We start from the raw sequence: 18,797 nt of genomic DNA, 5'->3' as shown, positions 1-18,797 counted from the left end.
ATCAGAGAATGATTGAGAAGCAAATTTACTTGTAAGCGGATGTGGTTCTAAATTCGGGACCTCTCGAGACCTCGGGCCACTTAGCTTGCGTATTGTTTATTGGCGCCTTAGTCTAGGACCTGATATATAACCTATACTGGACTTGAAATGAATCGTAGATCGTAGCCTTGGAAGTTATTACTAATGTATTCCTAGTAGAGCAACTGATCGCCGAACTGCCCAATCGATAGGAAATCCTTGGAATTACTATTTCGGGAGAAATTTAGAGGTTTTAATGTAAGGCGTTACGCACACGAATATAAATTTCTTCCTGCACCAATTTGCTTATCCTAATCCAAGTAACCATTGTTTTATCCTTCCAAATCCTTCCTCGTCACAAAAAGAATTTTCTTGAAACACGAACAGTCCGGTCCGAGCGGATAATCGGGTAAACATGCAAGGTTAAAATTTAGTATAAAAGTAGGCCATGTTTTCAATAAACAGATATTCAAACGTAAAAGTTCCTCAAGTAAACGCCTTTCATTCCAACATCCGAAATAGGACAAAGTCCCTGGAATTCCAAGCTAAACATCCTAAACATCCGTCTGCATAGGCATCCCAACTATTGGAACAGAAACAACTAGCGGGAAGGACTGGTAAGTAGGCAATGTATCAAAGACTCTGTCCAAAAGGCCGCTGTTTGTTTCTCCTGCGCAACGACCCTGCGACTATTGCTGAGAGCCAATCCTTCACGTGACCTGCCGGAGGAGATCGGGTCGTAACAGTAAGAAGTGCGAATTTCTGAAGTATGCCAATATCTTCTCAATGATCGATTTGAGAATTTTGTTTTAAACACTTTTACTAACAAACAATCCCATTGTTCCCGTCATCGTACTCACTTCCTGGCTATGGGTGCATTAGAAAAAGTAAGTAAACGTCGAACTGAGGAAATAAACCCCTACCTCACTCACCCGCAATCCGTTCCACAGGAAGTGTACAGAAATTGCGTCCGCTAAAGGGTTCTGCGCCATCATCCATCATCGCGCGCGCGAACCCCGTTCGACAGTGTGTCCCGTCGCCACGTGCGCGGTCATGGCTTGGCACTTTCTGCTGCTTTTTGTACCGCACATTCTCTTTCTTCTTGTGCAATGAATTGCCACTTCCCGTTCGAAGATGGTGCTGTCCCGGGACACCACCGGAAGTCACGCTCCGTCTTCCTCGAAACCTCAGCCGCCGTACGAAATTATGGCACAATGAGACAAACGGTACACCGTTTTTTAAAAGAGTTTCTTCCAGTTTATGTATCCCAAAGGGTAATCCTGATCCTTGTGCACGACAGACACACACACATATCGAACGCTGGCTGGTCAACGAACTCGAGCGCCGTGTGGCCCGTTTTGTCCATTCATCAGGCAAGTCTAGCCACCGTCATTGTTCCGGCAGTGCGCGATAGGCCATCCTTTTGGGACCGCAAGCACCCTGTTTTCTCGGAGTTTTTTTTTGTTGTTGTTGCGACTGTCAGACACTCACACGTGGGCGTGGACTTAATTGGCGGGAGGCTTCCTGGTGGGTTGGAACGATGAATAGAGAGAAAATAAAATTAAAGTACAACGTCAATAAACGAACGGCTCGAACGCGCGCTAGTGGCTTGGCTTGGGACCCTGGTGGTGGCTCTTTTTTATAAGTGCTACACCCTTCTATTTTGCCAACCGCAATCATACAAACAGAGATTGGGAGGAAATGGCACGAAACACGAGTTCCCCCGTAGCCCGATCGATTGTAATAAATTTACGATTAAATTACAATCGAGATCAAATTACGGGCACGGAGGAGACGCCACAGCACATAAAAGCAAGGGGTGAGCTTTTATATACGTATTTGTGCGGGCAAAAAGGATAACCCTTCTAACGATGCTACCACCACCACCATCACCACCAATCGATCATACCGGAAATAGGGTGGCGCGACAAACCTCGAATTGATTAGGGACGAGAAACCGAATTGTTGTAAAAGGATAATCAAAACGAAGTCCCATTTACAGTTACCGAGCTTGTGCCAATTGATTCATCGCAAAGTGGATGTGACGGAGTGCCCTGCAGGCACACAATGCGGTGGGCATGGTGCGAAACATTCCTAAGCCGTTCCGATTTTTCACCGTTCCTCAAAGAGGGTGCTTCTCTCCGTGCGTGTGTGGTTTCCTTTTTTTGTGTGTGTTATTGCTTCATCTATCCTGTTTCGTGTTTCATCGAATTAGGTCACGCGTCGAAATAGTGTCAGATTTACTGTACCGTACCCGGGCCCAAGTTGTGTTTTCCACGCGTGTTTTCTTTTGCAAACCTTTTTTTTTTGTTTTGTTTTGTTCGTCCATTTGGCTTGCTTTGGGGGGAAAGCGTGCACACAAAATGAATGGTAGGCGATAAATCGAATTCCAGGTAGGCGCTGGGATGAAGATGATTTCATCTGTCAAAAGGAATCGGAGTAGGCGAACTATCGTTCACTGTGTCACGTGGAACGAGCCAGAGTAGCAAGGTGCTTTAAGGTAGAAAATAAACGTAAAATAAGATACCTCCCCCTAAAGGTAAGCAAAGCTATATTAAAAAACCTAACAGATAAGCGAAATCATGTGTATAATGTCCTTTCCTATCGTGCGTGAAATCACAGGAGGAACCTCCAAACCTTACTCTGCGGTCCCGTGTCTGGGTGGATAAAATTGTAAGGGTCACCACGTGCGGCCTTTTTAGGACAATTATGACGTAATTTTGGTCACACAGGAGGTGCCCCTATCTGGAAAGGCACGTGTGTGTGTGTCTGTGTGCGTTTATTGCACTTCACCGCCATACGCCGCACGAACGCGGGTGCGCCACCTCTACCTCGAGGACCGACGGCACGTAGGTACACACACACACAGTTAATATGGGGGCTGTCTGGGAAATTTACATTTCCGAAGGGACGCCGCCGGTAGACCATCCGTCAATTTAATCACATTCGGAGAGTTTCGGGGATGAGTGGGGTGGTCCCGTTATTTTTTTTTTTTGGCACTCTAATGCTTTATTAAATAATGATGGAAGATAGGACAGACAGACAGACAGAACCGAGCCAGACATGCAATAACGTGTTGCATTGAGGGCGGAAGAAGGAAATTCGGGGCAAAAGAGGCGTGATTGTAAATATTACAGCTACAGAAAACAGGAGGATCTAAAATATAAAATTATCGTTCGACAAGAAGGTGAGTGCATCGAACATCTTAATCATGACAGTTAAGCACATCCTTGTTGACACTAAAACTGCATCGCTAATATTGATTTCGATTTTCTCCCCCAAAGGTCCTTCCAGCATTAATTGATTGGTCCGTTAAATTGTAATGTTGCCTGGAGTTCCCGGATGGTCTTGAAAACTGAGCAGCACACACCACGAATGCCTGGTCACGTTCGGTTATGTCCAATAAAGCGGACCGGCTAGCAGAGACCTAGTGTGGCACGTGCCACGACCACAAGAGTGTCATGTGCAGCGCACACATCGGAATACGTAGAAGGAGGACTCAGAGCAACAACAAAAAAAGGTAGGATCTTCTCGTCTTTCGGTAAATTTAATACCTCCACCAAGCACGTGTGTGTGCCTGTGGGAGAGAGGGAGTAAGAAATAATAAAGTAATAAATAGGAATAAAAAGCGCACCCCTAACGAGTAACGCAAGGGCCCATCTTTACGCGTTGCATACGCAAATGGTGCGCGTTCGATGCGGACCCTTCTCCTTTAGCATAGCTTCCCCCGTTTGCCATCAGCTTAATGTGTCACACACGATCCAGTTTTGATTACTTAATTTGTTTTACATGGAACAAGTTTAGCTGTAGTGGTGATGGTGGTGGTAAAGATTTACAATTAATTACAATATCGAACGTGTGTTATTAGAGGGGAGAGCGACGCAAATCCTCGTTTTAATACACTTTAACAATATCGCAGTCCTTTGGCTAACACTCCTAACGTACACTAGTGACGATAAAGTTGTGCACAGTTTATCAAACAATTTATGCGGGAAAGTTTAAGTTCTAGGAAAAGCGTTTCATGCATTAACCTACTCCCCCATCATATATCGATTTGTGTGTATGTGTGTGGAAAACGGCGAACGGACACCCAGGCAGTCGTCGTTTTTTTCCACTTTGCTACGGTGTGGTAAGCAGCAGGGACATTATTTAAATACCATCACATACTTGACATAATTTCGTCCCATTCCCACCCCACCATAACATGCTCAAATGCCCCTACCGAAGGATAAAGCGGAAAAGTAGTTCTAAGGACAGTTCCATCTAGTCCCTGCTCAGTTTTGAAGACCTTCCGGGGAGGGGCGTACGGGTAAAAGGGGGACATTTTATCCCCTTAACTTGTTCTTGCCTTTTCTGTTTCTTTGGCTCACTACTTCCTTCAATCATCGTTCCATCTTTTGCAAAGACACGGGGACTGGGCATTCTTTTCTCTAGCCAAAGTTCTACATATCTCGTACATCGGTCATGTGGTGCTTGCAAATGCAGATCGTACACAGTTATGGAGGCACAGTTTCCGAGGACTCGCATTACGCATATTGATGCCATTTTTTTGTATTAAAGTATGCAAAGGAAGCAACACATATCAACCGCACGGGACGTTGTGATAAGGTATCTTAAAGCGTAAAACCTTCTATTTGTTTAAACACATTCGAACAAAAGCTGCTGCTGGTTGGCTGGCAAAATTTGCACAGCTGGAGTGATGTTCATGCCCTACACAGGCGCAGCACAACAAACGTCCAAGGGATTTAATTTGCCGAACCTTCCGTTTAATTAATTCCAGTTCCATTTCGGACACGTACGGGTTCCGGGGGGCAACAATTATCACACTGGGTAATGACGAGGTTCGAAACAGAGAAGACAAAAACTCCCAGATGTTATCGAATGCGTCGGATGTAGCTTTCGGGAGTAGCTCGTTAGCGTTGCAACCTGGCTCGGCTCCCTGAGGAGGACACATTTTGGTCACCGTTTTTGTTTGGCGGTAATTAATTCAATGTCAGGGCACACACGTGCTTTTCGGTGCTTTTTGGGCTAGGCGCTTTTAAAGGTAGATGCTAAATATGCTGTTTGCTAGGGAAGGTGAATGTTCTACAAAACATGCTTAATGAAATAATTGTTGTGCTGGACAGGAAGAAAGGGTATATCTTTTTTTATGGGACTAGATGTTGGTTTAACATAGTTTGTTTGTTACGTTACTAAGTGAACAAAAATTAGGTCATACAAACCTAATTCAATAACACTATTCAATTCATAAGATGGGCCACACACAGATCATCCAAGAATATTGAAAAGACAAAAACGAAATGAAAAATAGCGATTGAGGAAAGAATTTTCAGTTCGAAATGATCGATTAGTCAATTAAATACGATTTTTAAAAACTGATTAGCACTTTAGAACATCTATTTTACTACAAGCAGTAGAAATTGCTTTGAGAACGTCTTTCTGTAAGCTTACTAATGATTAGGGCTTAAGCTCTGGAAATGTCGCTTCTTTAATCAATCACGTATGTAAAGTTGGTTCTGTCTGATAGGTTCGCTACAAGAAATAAAGCTTGAAATCGGAAGCTAGAGATGCTCTTGCTAATATTTAACGCAATTAATGCTTGGGCCTTCATATTTTTCGCATCTACTTGTACATAATTTTACGTTAGACGATTTAAAACATAAAGCTCAAGTATGGGTTTGGAACAAGAGCATTATAATATATTCTTTTAGAGTTAGTTAGGATCCGGTCTCGTGGTAAAATCATCAACTCGTACGACCTAGCAACGTTTCCGTCGTGGGTTTAAGCCCTGATCGTGCCCCCATACAAGCAGGGCTGACTATCCTGCAACGGGTAATCAATACAGGAGTTTCCAGGAGTTTCTCATAGCTGTGGGACACTTCATTTGACTCTTCCTAAAGTGAAATGAACTTAATGTAACGAGAACTGGACTCTGTAGCACTCTTGTTGGACATATCAAATAGAAAATTCCAAGAAATCTGTCAAAAAAGGGTACCATGGAGTCCAATTTCCATCATATAAAGTTCACTTACCATAAGAAAGATTCAAGATAGTGTCCCAAAATTATGAGAATCCCTGGAAAACCCTGTAAGTCACTGAAAGCCAAAGCCCACTGGTGGTTACAGGCGAAGGCCTTGGCCAAACTGGTTGTTGTTTTGTGCCAAAGAAAAAGAAGAGAAAACATTAAGGTTAATCTAATAGACAAATAGAAAAAAAATCAATCATATTCTTCATAATCGCCCAAATTTTAAACGGAATGGTTCTGTCTTATAAACACTTAATTTGAGTAGTTTGCTCGCTGTTTTAACACGTGTGGTTTTCCCAAGGTAAAGAATAGATATGGACTAAAAAAATAATACAAAAAAAATAATAAAAACAGTTCCATTTACCTTTCACTATTGCATTTATGGTTGCCGGATCCTAGAGAAAAAGTACTTTAATAATCTCCCTAGCCTAGAACCATTAATTATGACAAGGAAAAACACTACCAAATAATTAATTAATAAAATAATAAATAATTTTTAAATAATTTTCTTTTGCGTAAGAACTGAGCTCCTATTGAAATCGTTGGGAAAACAGGCTGAAAATAAAAAGTGATAATTTCCAAGATAATTTTTTATTACAAATAAATCCGTCCCATGAGTACAACGATGCATTACTGACGAAACGAATTATATTTATAGCTCTACCGCTTCATTAGCTGGTAAACACAAATGACGTATATCTGTAAAATTTGGTTTCTCTTCGCTTCAACTACAAACGAAAGCAGCTGCGTATTTCACATTGAGTGAGTGACAATTTTAATAATGCAATGTGATATCAGTACACGTAAGAAAGGTTAAAAATAGAATTCTGCTTCAATCGCGTTTTGTTTTCTTTCCCGATACAAAATGTTGCATAAACGAATGCAATTTAAACAGAACGCACCAAAGACGGGGCAATTAAAATGATGATTGAACTCTCTAATTTATTCTAACAAACTGTCATCTGAAAACCATCACCACTACGTTCTTGGGGGACAGGAAGAGTACAAAGGCATTGGTTGGGGGATAATACTACAAACACGTTCACCTTCCTTTACCATGCAAACAAATGCACATACAAGACACAGACGCCGCACAAACGTGTTAAGTACTCATGGTACGATCATGATATGTGTGCGGTGTAATGATATCACTCTCGATCGCGCTCCAACGATGAAGCGTGATTTACTTCTTCAGCTGCTCGATCGCTTTCTTGTGGCGTGCGATCGCCTCTTCGTGATGTTTGATCGATTCCGAGTGGAAGTCTTCCTGGTTGATGGCTTTCTGCTTCAGCTTGGCCAGCTGCTCCTGGCGCTACAATAGACGGGAGAGGAGAGTGAGAAAGCGTGTTACTAATTGATGCAGCCATGCAAGCTAAATTATCGACTTACCTGTTTGTAGAAATACTCTTCCTCGTGGGCAACCTCCATCTTGCCGAAGGAACCGCCGGCTTCACGGATCGATCCACCGCCACCGCCTCCCTTGCCAGCACCGCTGCCCATCTCGCCGGCGCTCATGCGAGCGATTCTGGAAGGCAACGCACATTGGGCATTAACATCGAAATCACTCTATCGACATATCGTGCCTGCACCGCACTCCCAAAATGATAAGCAATTGCACCCTCCGTGTGTCCCGAAGATAAGAAATTGGGGTAAGAAACGGTCTTGGCAACCATTTGGTTGAATACCATTTCAACCTCCAAAAAGTAGGCGTACAACACAAACGGAAAATATCGATGTAATGGAGCTTTAAGAAACGTACCTCATTCCGCTGGGAATCATCCAGGTGGTAGTTTTGCGCAGAGATTGCATCTTGAAGCACTCCTTTTTGTTGAACTGTTTGAACAAACACGAAATGACGGCCGTCCGTCTCGAAGGCACAGCACCGAATACAGCGGAAAGATGGACGATCCCACACAAGCACCCATACACTTTCACACTGACGATGACTTTGACGTTTTTGACAGCCTATCCACGACAAAAGTGCATTGCAACAGGTAGGGTTTTTTTATGCAGTTTTTATCTGCCCGTTCGGATGACGGTGGACGGTTTTGAATCAGTAACGATTGATGTACCCGTTTTTTTGAATTCATTTTTTTTCACTTTTATTCGTTTAATTAAGATAAATTTTTGAATTTAATTTTGAATTTGCAACACAACCGAAACGAAAAAAGAAAAATACGCATTCCAATGCAGTCAAGTAACTTCATCAAAGGAGGCACACGTCACTTTCATTAGAACAACACTACTAGATGCTACAAATAAAACACGTGTTTTTTGTGTTAGGATTCAACGACGTGTACAGCACATGCGGAATGGACCCGCAGGTTGTACCTAGTATTTGGCTTGCCCCAAGTCTTTTGTTGAGCTTTTCAGCTCTACCGCTACCCGTGATTGCAATATATATTCTCTCCTCTTTGTGTGTGCCGCGGGTTAGGCGAGCGTTTCCTATTAGAAAGGGAACATAATTATTGTATCTTCCTTGCCCTAAGCGTCCTGTTGTTGGTTCTCTTTTTAGTTTGTTTTCTGTGTGATGCGTTTCTTAAGTCAAACACAATTGTCTCTATTTGCTTCACCCCTAAGCGAGGGAAGGATTGGTTTATAATGGCGTTATTTCAAGCTGGAACTCCCGGCTTCATGTTGCATTTTACTGCTTAAATGTTTGCTTATATACACGCAACGAAAAAATCCATTATAAAAAAGAAGGACGTAAAAATAAGGAAGGAAATCCTCGAACCCCACAACGCCCATTCCCCACAACGGAACGGGGACACCAAGGGGAACTTCCAAACGGGAGCATAATTCCATATACACCTACTGCCACCATTACTCATCGCTACTATCATCATCGTCATCGTCGTCGTCGTTATCATCATCATCATTGTTGCCATTCGTACCCGTCGTGGCCGTCGTTGCCGTCGTCTCCTGCTCCTCCTCATCGCTGTCGCTGTCGTTGGGTTCCTCCTTGGGGATCTTTTTGGCCACCGTGGCGGCTGATGCCGATTCATCGTCGCTTGTAGCATCCGAACGGGCCTCGGCCTTCTCCCTTTCCATTTTAGCGAGATACTTTGTGAGGCCCTCCTTCGGTACCGTTTTGAGGTACTTCTGTAGGTCCTTGAAGTACTTCTGCTTTGCTGCGCGCATTTCCGCCTTCAACGTTTCCTTCCGGTGGGTGGAAAGGTTCCGGAACGACTCCTCGCACTTCTCATCCTTGCCGAGGTAGTGGAACTGTCGGTAATACTCCAGCAGGTTTCTGAAATATGGGGAAATGGTTGCAAATAAGTAGCATTGCATCGTGGCCTATTACCCGCCAGTGTGTGCGCCTGCGTTTATGCCTGCCCCCCTGACACTTACTTTGGCGGACGTGGTGGCTCTTTCCTTTTTCCGGTTCGTCCGTTCGAGTCCACTGCTGCAATGCTGGCCTTGGAACTGCCGTTGTTTGCTTGCTTTTCCGTGTTGCTGTCAAAACAAGGGAAGAAAGCTTCACATTAAACAACCACCCCCGCGCCGCTAAGCCCGCACAATCTGGTCGCCCTTACCTATCCGATTCGCTGCCCGCAACGGAGACCTTTTTCTTCTTCTTCGGCGACGGTACGGCGGCTTCGTCCGACACCATCTCCTGGTGAGCCCGTTTCGGGGTCGGGCTTTTCAGGATCGATTTAATCGGTTTCGGAATCGGGCTGCCCAGGTCTGCTGCAGCTGCTGCCGGTGCCGGCGGCGGCGGTGCTGGCAGTGCGACCCCAGCGCCGCCATTCTTCTTGGACGTTTTGTTTTTCTTCTCCTTCTTGATCTCCTTCGGCACGCTAATGATCGTCGATTCCGCGATCGGTTGCGTCACGTCGTACACCTCGTTCGAATCCACCATCGACTGGAACGGCCGGTTATCGAGCAGCTGCTTTTCCTCCTTGTCCAGCTTGGACTTGATGAACGTGCGCAGCTGCTCGATTTCCGCTAGCCGCTCGGTCTCGTTTTCCAGGTTGGTGATGTATTCCTGGTACTTGGTGACGTACTCCTGCTTCGCATGCCGGTACTCGATCTCGAGCTGCAGCTTGCGCACCTTGGGCAGCGCTTTGTACTCGGCCAGCTTGTCCTTACGCCAGGCCCCCAACGTCACCGACGGATCGTGCTCGGTGTAGCGCTTCAGGTAGTAGTCGGCCAGGCTCCGCGGGATGGGTTCCGGCTTGCCGGCCGCCACCTGCAGCATGGACTGCTCCTCCTTCGTCAGCTTCAGCTTGACGGTGCCGGTCTGGTCCGACTGGCTCTGGAATGCCCGCTGGATGTACTTGACCTTCTGCTGCACGTCCAGCTCATCCCAGAGCTTGCGCAGCGCCAGGCCGGTTATTTCGTCCATCTCGCCCTGCTTCTCGTCCCGGAACAGCCCGAACGGCGTAATTGCGGTGGGTTTGCGAGCCTTTCTCGCTTTTCTGGGAGAGGACTCTTTTTTGGCCTTCTTTTTCTTTACCGGCGCTGCATTGGGATTGTCGTGGCTGGTGGGGGGATGGAAAGAAAAAGTAGCGAAAAACAATGTTCCGTATTAAACACGGTCTTCCGAAAGGAGAAGTTGTGTGGGAAGGGGAGCGGGGTTCCGATTACTAACTAGAATTGTGCCAGCTCCTGCTTGTACTGTTCCTTCGCGGCGGCGGCTACGGCTTCGTACTTCTTTCTCTTTTTCTCCGACAAGATCGCGAACTCCTGGCTGAGCATTTTCAGCATCTCGGGCTGTAAACGAGTTGCAATTAAACGCAGGTTTGCAAATAAAAATGTCTTTGTAAAGCCTATGAATTTTTTATCGCTTCACTTACGGCCGATGCGTTGGGATGTTTGGCTTTCAAGGTAGTGAACTTTTCCTTCACGAAGAGATTGTACGCGGAGAGCGGATGTTTGGGTTTGCCAACCGAGTTCAGCTCCCGCGACAGCTCCTCCATATCGCGCATAATCTCGGTCAGGGTACGAAATTTGCGCGCCTTCTCTGCCAGCTGCATGGTGGTCTGCTTGACATCTTCCTCGGAGTGGCCCTCGACCGCTACCTTCTCCCAGGGGATCTTTTTCAGCGTGCTCTGATACTTTTTCGTGTCCTTGCGGGGCAGCACGGCGCGCAGCTGCTCGAACAGCTTCCGGTAGTCCGCCACTCCCCAGTCGGCGTTGGGCGCGTCGTCCGCGACCTCTTCGATCTCTTCCTCCGAATCGCTCTCATCCAGTTCGGACGGTACTGTAAACAATGCGGGATGCGGTTAGTTTGTGTGTGTGTGTGTGTGTGTGTGCGTGTGTGATAGAAGAAATCGTTACCTCCTTCGAACTTTTTCGTCATTTCCTCAACCGAGGGCGCGCGGGCGAACGCAACCGAAAGCGAACGTTTCCTCATTTTGCTGCTTGAGATTTCAACAAAACTGCTGCTTTAGACACACACACACAAACAAGCACAACACAAACTACTCAATGTTGATAAAAATGAACGCGTGCTGCAAGAGCTAGGTTAAGTTGGGTTCCCTCCAAATAGCTATCGAAGGGCTGAGCGGAATTACGCTCTATTTCGCTATCGCACTAATTACAACAGATTGTAAACCGGTACAGAAGGCAAGCTTGATGCTCCTGCGAAACACACACCAGCTTTTATAAACACACTTTGTATTTAAAAAAACAAAAGCGCGAACCGGCGTGGTGCTGAAGATGCCGTCGCGAGTTTTGTTTCGAACAAATGCGTGTGGCATGGACACGGCATGGTTTTGACACGTGACAGTTGAGCGGTAAGTTTGGGTTTGGCTGGCTGCTCAAGCTGCGGTTAGACGGATGTGTTTTGGAATGTTAAGCCGCGTCACACAACAGCGTACAGGTATTTCTCAATATTAAAAGGCAATAGCGTATCTCGAATATTAGCGTCAGTCGAATTTCGAGGGTTTCAGACAAATTATAGCTAATAAGGTATGAGGTATGAGGTGAAATATAAAGCGAAATGAACTATATGACAGGTGAAATATCTGTCAGGTTACGCTTCATAGCAACAAACCGATGTGCAATGTAAACAACCCAAGTGCCACAAATCCACTAAACGATCACCAAACGGGTTCTATACGGCTCAAGCTCTCTACCTAAACGGAATATAAAAAGACTTCGTTTAGCAGACGGCAAACGACTCATGCATTCTAAAAATAGCCAAATGATGGTGTCATCATCTGTTTGTGGGATACCCAACCAGTGAAGCTTCCTCGCTTGGAGGAGAGCTTTCTCACTGCCTCTGTACTGTTGTATCGTTTCGCATTGAAGTGATGCATCAATAGAACTAGAACGGCGATAGGATTGTTCAAATACTAAACTCCAATGGAAACCACCAGCACTGAAGCAAGTAAAATTTGAGTAATGGTCGTTGGTGTCGATATCCACGTATCTGAACACACGAACATTCATATAGATTTTTGCTCGGAAAGTTAGAAGGCTATATAGGTCATGATTAGATGATACTTGTCGAAACACATTGCAAGAAAAGGACAGCGATACAATGATAAAGTGTGTAATAAGCCATCTATTGAGCAAATCATTGAAGCTATGGAGCTTTCGTTTTTTTCTATGGATATTCTATTTTTCAATCGTTTAAGCTGAATCTGTGGCGCTTGGGTAACTCATAAAGAAATTTTAACTCGTTAAATGCCATGTTGGTTCCAATAGAACGTCCTTGTGAACATCATACAACAAAATCACAACAGTGGCAGTAGGACAGCAATGGTGCCAAAGGATTGAAAATACGTTGCAGTGGCTTTTTAAGTAATAATTTAAGTTTTTAAGAACATTAACATGATGTTACTTTTTTTAATTTTATATCCAGTAAAACAAACCTAAACTGTCAGTCACCATGCCAGCAACTAACGTTACTAATTAACAAAAAAAAAAACAATCCAATTTGCTTTGCATGTTTAACCGCCAATTCAAAAAAGGTGCATCGTGTAGACGCAACTTCATCACAACTTATCGTTCATCCATCAATGCGCATTTGAAGCAACGGTAGAAAAGAAAAAAACGAGGGGGGAGCGTGAGCCAAAGACATATCGCCAGTTTTTCAGCTCGACGCGAACGCACAACGACGGAGGTGTGTGATAAAAACTTTGCACCTTTTGCTTCACCATCCACCATCGGCTGCAAAAACGGTCGTACGGTCGCGAACGGTACAAACGCTTCCGCACAGTGAGCGAGGTGTGCGAAACAGACGGAAGGGGAGCGTGTGCGTGCGTGCGTGTGTGCGTTTTGAGGCAACAGCGAAAGGGCAATAGCAAACAAACCGCGACCGTACCAGCGGGGAAATAGCGATGGAAGCCCTCATTCCGGTGGTCAACAAGCTGCAGGATGTGTTCAACACCGTCGGCTCGGATGCCATCCAGCTGCCACAGATTGTCGTCCTCGGCAGTCAGGTAAGGGGTTTTTGAGGGGCGTAATATGGGGTTTGAGCGCTGTCTTTGGTTTCCAACTGGCGAGGACAGAAGGACATGTTTATGCATTATCACGGGCATGTTTTTTTTGTTGCATATCGAACAACTGATTGGAGAAATTATGTAACGCGCAAAATTTGGAAACCATTTTCACCGCTTGCTTATTATTTTGGTCGATGAATAATTCCGACAGAGTCAAAGCAAACACAGACCGTCATCATTTATTCTCTCTCTTTTCCATTTTTATGTCTCTCTCTCTCTCTCTCTCTTTCCCATTCCCCCTTTTTCTGCCCTCAACACAGAGCTCGGGCAAAAGTTCGGTCATAGAGAGTTTGGTCGGGCGAACATTTCTGCCGCGTGGTACCGGCATCGTGACGCGCCGTCCGCTCGTACTGCAGCTCGTCTACACGCCCCTGGACGACCGCGAGCACCGTTCTGCCGAGCATGGTACGGTGGCGGTGGAGGAGTGGGGCCGATTTCTGCACATCAAAAACAAGGTGTTTACCGACTTTGACGAGATCCGGTCGGAGATTGAGAATGAGACGGACCGGATGGCGGGCGCCAACAAGGGCATCTGTCCGGAGCCGATCAATCTGAAGATTTACTCGACGAAGGTGGTCAACCTGACGCTGGTCGACCTGCCGGGCATTACGAAGGTGCCGGTCGGCGACCAGCCGGAAGACATCGAGGCACAGATCAAGGATCTGGTGCTGAAGTACATCGAGAATCCGAACTCGATCATACTGGCGGTGACGGCGGCCAACACCGACATGGCGACGAGCGAGGCGCTCAAGATGGCGAAGGACGTCGATCCGGACGGGCGCCGCACGCTGGCGGTGCTGACCAAGCTCGACCTGATGGACGCCGGCACGGACGCGATCGACATCCTGTGCGGGCGGGTCATCCCGGTGAAGCTGGGCATCATTGGCGTGATGAATCGCTCCCAGCAGGACATCATGGACAAGAAAACGATCGACGATCAGCTGCGGGACGAGGCCGCTTACCTGCAGCGCAAGTACCCGACGCTGGCGACGCGCAACGGCACGCCCTACCTGGCCAAGACGCTCAACCGGCTGCTGATGCACCACATCCGCGACTGTCTGCCGGATCTGAAGACGCGCGTCAACGTGATGGCGTCCCAATTCCAGTCGCTGCTGAACTCGTACGGCGAGGACGTGACGGACAAAAGCCAGTGCCTGCTGCAGATCATTACCAAGTTTGCGTCCGCCTACTGCTCGACGATCGAGGGCACGTCGCGCAACATCGAGACGACGGAGCTGTGCGGCGGTGCGCGGATTTGCTACATTTTCCACGAAACGTTCGGCAAAACGCTCGACTCGATCCACCCGCTGACGGGGCTGACCAAGATGGACATACTGACGGCGATCCGCAATGCGACCGGGCCGCGGCCGGCCCTGTTCGTGCCGGAGGTAAGCTTCGAGCTGCTGGTGAAGCGGCAGATTCGCCGCCTGGAGGATCCGTCCCTGCGCTGCGTCGAGCTGATCCACGAGGAGATGCAGCGGATCATCCAGCACTGCGGCACGGAGGTGCAGCAGGAGATGCTGCGCTTCCCGAAGCTGCACGAGAAGATTGTGGACGTGGTGACGCAGCTGCTGCGCCGCCGGCTGCCCACCACCAACTGCATGGTGGAGAACCTGGTGCAGATCGAGCTGGCGTACATCAACACGAAGCATCCGGACTTTCACAAGGATGCGGCGCTGGTGCCGAGCCTGATCAAGACCGACTCGCAGGACCAGTGGATGGCCCACCAGACGGGTAATCCGCCGAGCCGGCGGCCGGGATCGAACCGGCAGCTGGCGCTGGTGGATAAGACGGGCATGCTGAACTTAAATCACGATGCACAGCAACAGCAACAGCAGCAACAACAGCAGCAGCAGCAGCAAAATCACGTGTCCGAGCAACCGGGCGGTTGGTTGGGCAGCATTTTGCCACCGAACATGGAGGCCATGATTGGGGCGCCGGGCAGCGAAAGTGGCAACAGTACGGCGAGCAATACGCCGACGCACGGTGTGCTGAGCCCGACCAAGCCGGTCAACCTGCTGCCCGACGTGCCGATGAACCATTCATCGCGCAAGCTGACCGATAAGGAGCAGAAGGATTGTGACGTCATCGGTAAGTGGGGGGCGAAGATAGAGGAGATGCTTTACATTTTCTGTTTTATCACGGTGTGTGCTCACGGTTTTAACAGCAGAAAACATGTTTGTATTAGTGGTGGGAGCTCGGAATCGGACCTACCCGTTTCCGATTCCGTGGTTGGAATCAATTCCGGAGTTAATTCCCGGAGCTGATTTTGGATTTGACTTTGGAGCCGATTTCAGAGTCGACTCCAGAGCCTATTCCGGAGATGATTCTGGAGTCGATTCCGGAGCATATTCCGATGCTGGAATCGATTCCGAAGCAAATTCCGGAGTCGTTTTCGGAGTCGATTCAGGAGCCGATTCCAGAGTCGATTTCGGAGTCAATTCTGGAGTCGATTCTGGAGTCGATTCAGAAGCCGATTCCAGAGTCGATTCCGGAGTCGATTCTGGAGCCGATTCTGGGGTTGATTCCGAGGTTGACTCCGGTGCCGAATCCGGAGCCGATTTCGATACTGGAATCGATTCCGGACTAAATTCCGGAGTCGTTTTCGGAGTCGATTCGGGGTCCGATTCCAGAGTCGATTCCGATGCTGGAATCGATTCGGGAGCCGATTCCGGGGTTGATTTCGGAGCCGATTCCGTAGTTGGCTTCAATTCCGGAGTCGATTCCGGAATCGGCTCCGGAATGGGAATCGACCAGGGAATCGCAATTTGCTTCGGTAGCGTAATCAGTATTGATTCCAGAATAGAAATTAGCTCCGGAATGAGAATCAGTTCTTGAATTGAACTAATAAGAAGTTTTAGAAGCGAAATCACTCCGGGAATCTCCAAGAGAATGGATCGTTTACAAGTAAATTTTGATTCTTATGGAGATGCCGTCACACGTCAATTCTTATGGAGATGCCGAAACGGACTCCTTTTCGAAGACGTTATCGATTTGGAAGCCAATTCCGATTCCGTTGCCGATTCCGGAACCAAATTCGGACACGATTCTGATTCCGAACTAAATTCGGACCCGATTCCGATTCCGGAACCAATTCCGGAGCCGAAGCCATTTTCCCATCTCTAGTTTGTATGTGCACAGTGTGTGGCTTAAAGCTTGTTTCACTTTAGCACGGTCCAGCGGGTTGCTTGGATACCGAACGTAGTAGTGTAGTTTGATCTCGTTGTTATGACGAGATTAGAAAGCATATTTCTTTAATTGCCGTGTATTAACGTGCTTTGTTGTTTGTTATGCCTCCCTACGAAACCTCCCCCTTTTCCAGAACGCTTGATCAAATCGTACTTCTACATCGTGCGGAAATCGATTCAAGACTCCGTACCGAAGGCCATCATGCATTTCTTAGTCAACTTCGTCAAGGACAACCTGCAGTCGGAGCTGGTCACGCATCTGTACAAGTCCGACTCGGCGAACGAGCTGCTGAACGAGTCCGATCACATCTCGATCCGGCGCAAGGAGGCAAGCGACATGTTGAAGGTAAAAAGGCCAACATTCCTTACACGGCGTTGGAACGACTGTTGTTTTTAACCGCGTTCTTGTTTTTGTAGGCACTGACCCGCGCCAACCACATCATTAGCGAGATCCGGGAAACGCACATGTGGTAAGCAGTCGCGGTCGCGCTCGCCGTCCTCTAGTAATGCTATTTATTCTCGCACACCAAATACACCAAACAACGCCACACCACGTGGAAGTGGCCGTTTTGATGCGCGTTTCCGGTGCTGGTATAAAACAACAAATGGAGAGTGATACCGTTAAACTGTACTGTGTGTTGGAAGTCACATTGTGTGAGCTCGGTGGAAGAGGAAAAGAGAGGATTAATGTGTGTGTGTGTGTATAGCTTAAAGTGTTTGTGCTTGGACACACGCGCTGCACCTTCGTTTGTAGTTAAGCATCTTACGATGCGATGAACATTTTTGATTAAATTAGAAATCATACACACTGCACACGCGCGCGCGCCATACAAATGACGGAGGAATAGGTAACTTCTTTTCCGTAAAACCTCGTTTGAGGAGACAAAGATAAAAGAGAGAAAGTGTATTCGTCGCGTAACGCATTCGTGAAAAATGTTAAATTCTATACTATTTGCTAAATTATATGACACGCAATGGAAGGACACAAGAGAGTACGCAAGTACACACCGTCAAAAACGGGACAAAGAAGGAAGAACAGGAAGCAGCGCGTTTGCGTAATCTTTAATGTTATAAAACACGCCGTTTGATTTTTCGGGCATAATTCTGTAGACAAACGCGCGCGAGCGCACGCCCTCTAAACCGTTTAGATAACGTAGCGAAGGGGCGACACTACCTTTAAAAAATATCGTGTTTCCTTATCGTGCTGTTTTGCCAACTCCCTTTTCCCTCTCTATTGCCAAACTGTACTCGATATTACACTACCAATCTATCCGCCTTCGATTACATTGCAGCATAGAAGAATGGAAAGCGAACGCGGCGCAAAATGTGCTGCAAATCTGCGAACGTATGGCGGAAATGCTTTTACTAGTCCAAACACACCATCCGGATGCTACCTAGGGCCAAGTTTGGAAGGGTGTACAGATACAAAAAAAGAAAAACGATTCCATTCCCCCAGTCATCTCCAGCTAAAAAGGGTCATTAGGACCTTTTACATTCTTCCGGTTGGTAAGCACGGAACATTTCGCTCTCTTGATTTGGAAAATCTGAACCTTAGACACAGCATCCTGGAGTTCTAAATTATGTGTCACTAAATTATGTTCCCCTCCCTGGTCGCACTTACAATACAATACGCTCCAATCGTGTGTTTTGTGTGTTATTTTTGCGAAAATCTCATCGTTTTTGTTCGCACCATACCGGGAAAAGGGTGGTCAGTACGGTTTTGCTATATTCTAGATAGTTCAATGTGTAGTGGCGGTGGAATAATAGAACGAAGAGGAGCGGCATTTTTGTATGGTTAATCTTTTGTCTCCGTCTCGTGCTGTTTAGAACCGCATGCCCACATGACACCTCTGTGTGTGTGTGTAGGTGTTTGGCCTTTTAATTGTGACTGTGCATTTCATTTCTGCTGTTTAAATAGATGCTGTAGGAAAGTTATTAGTGGAAGACACCAAAAGACAGTAAAAATCGCGCGTAACACTGGGTCCCCTTGTGAAACCAAACCCTAAAAACATGAACCGAATAATATAAAACATGATATTCAACATTCGTTTTTCCTTCCTCAATCTCCGCTAGTAGTGAATGATTTAAATGAAATTAAATTGAGAAAGAAAA

At 46.7% G+C, this 18,797-nt stretch overlaps 3 protein-coding genes and 1 long non-coding RNA gene across 6 annotated transcripts; 2 read left to right on the top strand and 2 right to left on the bottom strand.

Moving 5' to 3' along the window:
* The first annotated feature begins 2,457 nt into the window (after positions 1–2,457).
* LOC121596617 lies at positions 2,458–5,045 on the top strand. Of its 2 annotated transcripts, XR_006005296.1 has the most exons (4): positions 2,458–2,557; positions 2,641–3,205; positions 3,303–3,538; positions 4,799–5,045. It is a non-coding gene; the product is annotated as an uncharacterized LOC121596617 (long non-coding RNA). The 2 variants fall into 2 exon arrangements; XR_006005295.1 differs by lacking the exon at positions 4,799–5,045 and having other exon boundaries at positions 3,303–3,757.
* A 1,914-nt stretch (positions 5,046–6,959) lies between these two features.
* Positions 6,960–7,997, bottom strand: LOC121596616 (ATPase inhibitor mai-2, mitochondrial-like). Its single transcript, XM_041921716.1, has 3 exons — positions 7,803–7,997; positions 7,433–7,568; positions 6,960–7,355 (listed from the first exon to the last, which is right to left on the bottom strand). Exons 1-3 carry the CDS (start codon positions 7,850–7,852, stop codon positions 7,227–7,229), a joined length of 315 nt encoding a protein of 104 aa, XP_041777650.1. The 5' UTR covers positions 7,853–7,997; the 3' UTR covers positions 6,960–7,226.
* Positions 7,998–8,137: 140 nt separating this feature from the next.
* Positions 8,138–11,748, bottom strand: LOC121596614 (nucleolar transcription factor 1-like). The gene is made up of 6 exons (XM_041921714.1): positions 11,327–11,748; positions 10,843–11,249; positions 10,638–10,759; positions 9,580–10,527; positions 9,395–9,499; positions 8,138–9,293 (listed from the first exon to the last, which is right to left on the bottom strand). The coding sequence occupies exons 1-6, from the start codon at positions 11,400–11,402 to the stop codon at positions 8,867–8,869; spliced, it is 2,085 nt and encodes a 694-aa protein (XP_041777648.1). The 5' UTR covers positions 11,403–11,748; the 3' UTR covers positions 8,138–8,866.
* A 1,283-nt stretch (positions 11,749–13,031) lies between these two features.
* LOC121596176 (dynamin-1-like protein) lies at positions 13,032–18,727 on the top strand. 2 transcript variants are annotated; one of them, XM_041920887.1, is made up of 5 exons: positions 13,032–13,437; positions 13,758–15,588; positions 16,820–17,031; positions 17,103–17,155; positions 17,978–18,727. In XM_041920887.1, the coding sequence occupies exons 1-5, from the start codon at positions 13,336–13,338 to the stop codon at positions 18,081–18,083; spliced, it is 2,304 nt and encodes a 767-aa protein (XP_041776821.1). In that variant the 5' UTR covers positions 13,032–13,335; the 3' UTR covers positions 18,084–18,727. The 2 variants fall into 2 exon arrangements, with proteins under 2 accessions (XP_041776821.1, XP_041776823.1); XM_041920889.1 differs by having other exon boundaries at positions 13,033–13,437; positions 17,103–18,050.
* The last annotated feature ends 70 nt before the right edge of the window (positions 18,728–18,797 follow it).

Source organism: Anopheles merus, chromosome 3R (genome assembly GCF_017562075.2).
Source record: "Anopheles merus strain MAF chromosome 3R, AmerM5.1, whole genome shotgun sequence".
NCBI lineage: Eukaryota > Metazoa > Arthropoda > Insecta > Diptera > Culicidae > Anopheles > Anopheles merus.
The sequence above is the reverse complement of the archived record's forward strand: the minus strand, read 5'-3'. Positions and strand labels throughout refer to the sequence as shown.

Bases quoted from the DNA above. Each gene is read 5' to 3' on its own strand.
- LOC121596616 (XM_041921716.1), bottom strand. From the start codon at position 7,852: ATGCAATCTCTGCGCAAAACTACCACCTGGATGATTCCCAGCGGAATG. The intron at 7,569-7,802 runs GTACGTTTCTTA...GTTGCCTTCCAG, and splicing joins ATGATTCCCAGCGGAATGAG to AATCGCTCGCATGAGCGCCG. The intron at 7,356-7,432 runs GTAAGTCGATAA...CGTCTATTGTAG, and splicing joins AAGAGTATTTCTACAAACAG to CGCCAGGAGCAGCTGGCCAA.
- LOC121596614 (XM_041921714.1), bottom strand. From the start codon at position 11,402: ATGAGGAAACGTTCGCTTTCGGTTGCGTTCGCCCGCGCGCCCTCGGTT. The intron at 10,760-10,842 runs GTAAGTGAAGCG...ACTCGTTTACAG, and splicing joins AACATCCCAACGCATCGGCC to CCCGAGATGCTGAAAATGCT. The intron at 9,294-9,394 runs GTAAGTGTCAGG...CCCATATTTCAG, and splicing joins GAGCCACCACGTCCGCCAAA to AAACCTGCTGGAGTATTACC.
- LOC121596176 (XM_041920887.1), top strand. From the start codon at position 13,336: ATGGAAGCCCTCATTCCGGTGGTCAACAAGCTGCAGGATGTGTTCAAC. The intron at 13,438-13,757 runs GTAAGGGGTTTT...CCCTCAACACAG, and splicing joins TTGTCGTCCTCGGCAGTCAG to AGCTCGGGCAAAAGTTCGGT. The intron at 17,032-17,102 runs GTAAAAAGGCCA...TTGTTTTTGTAG, and splicing joins AGGCAAGCGACATGTTGAAG to GCACTGACCCGCGCCAACCA.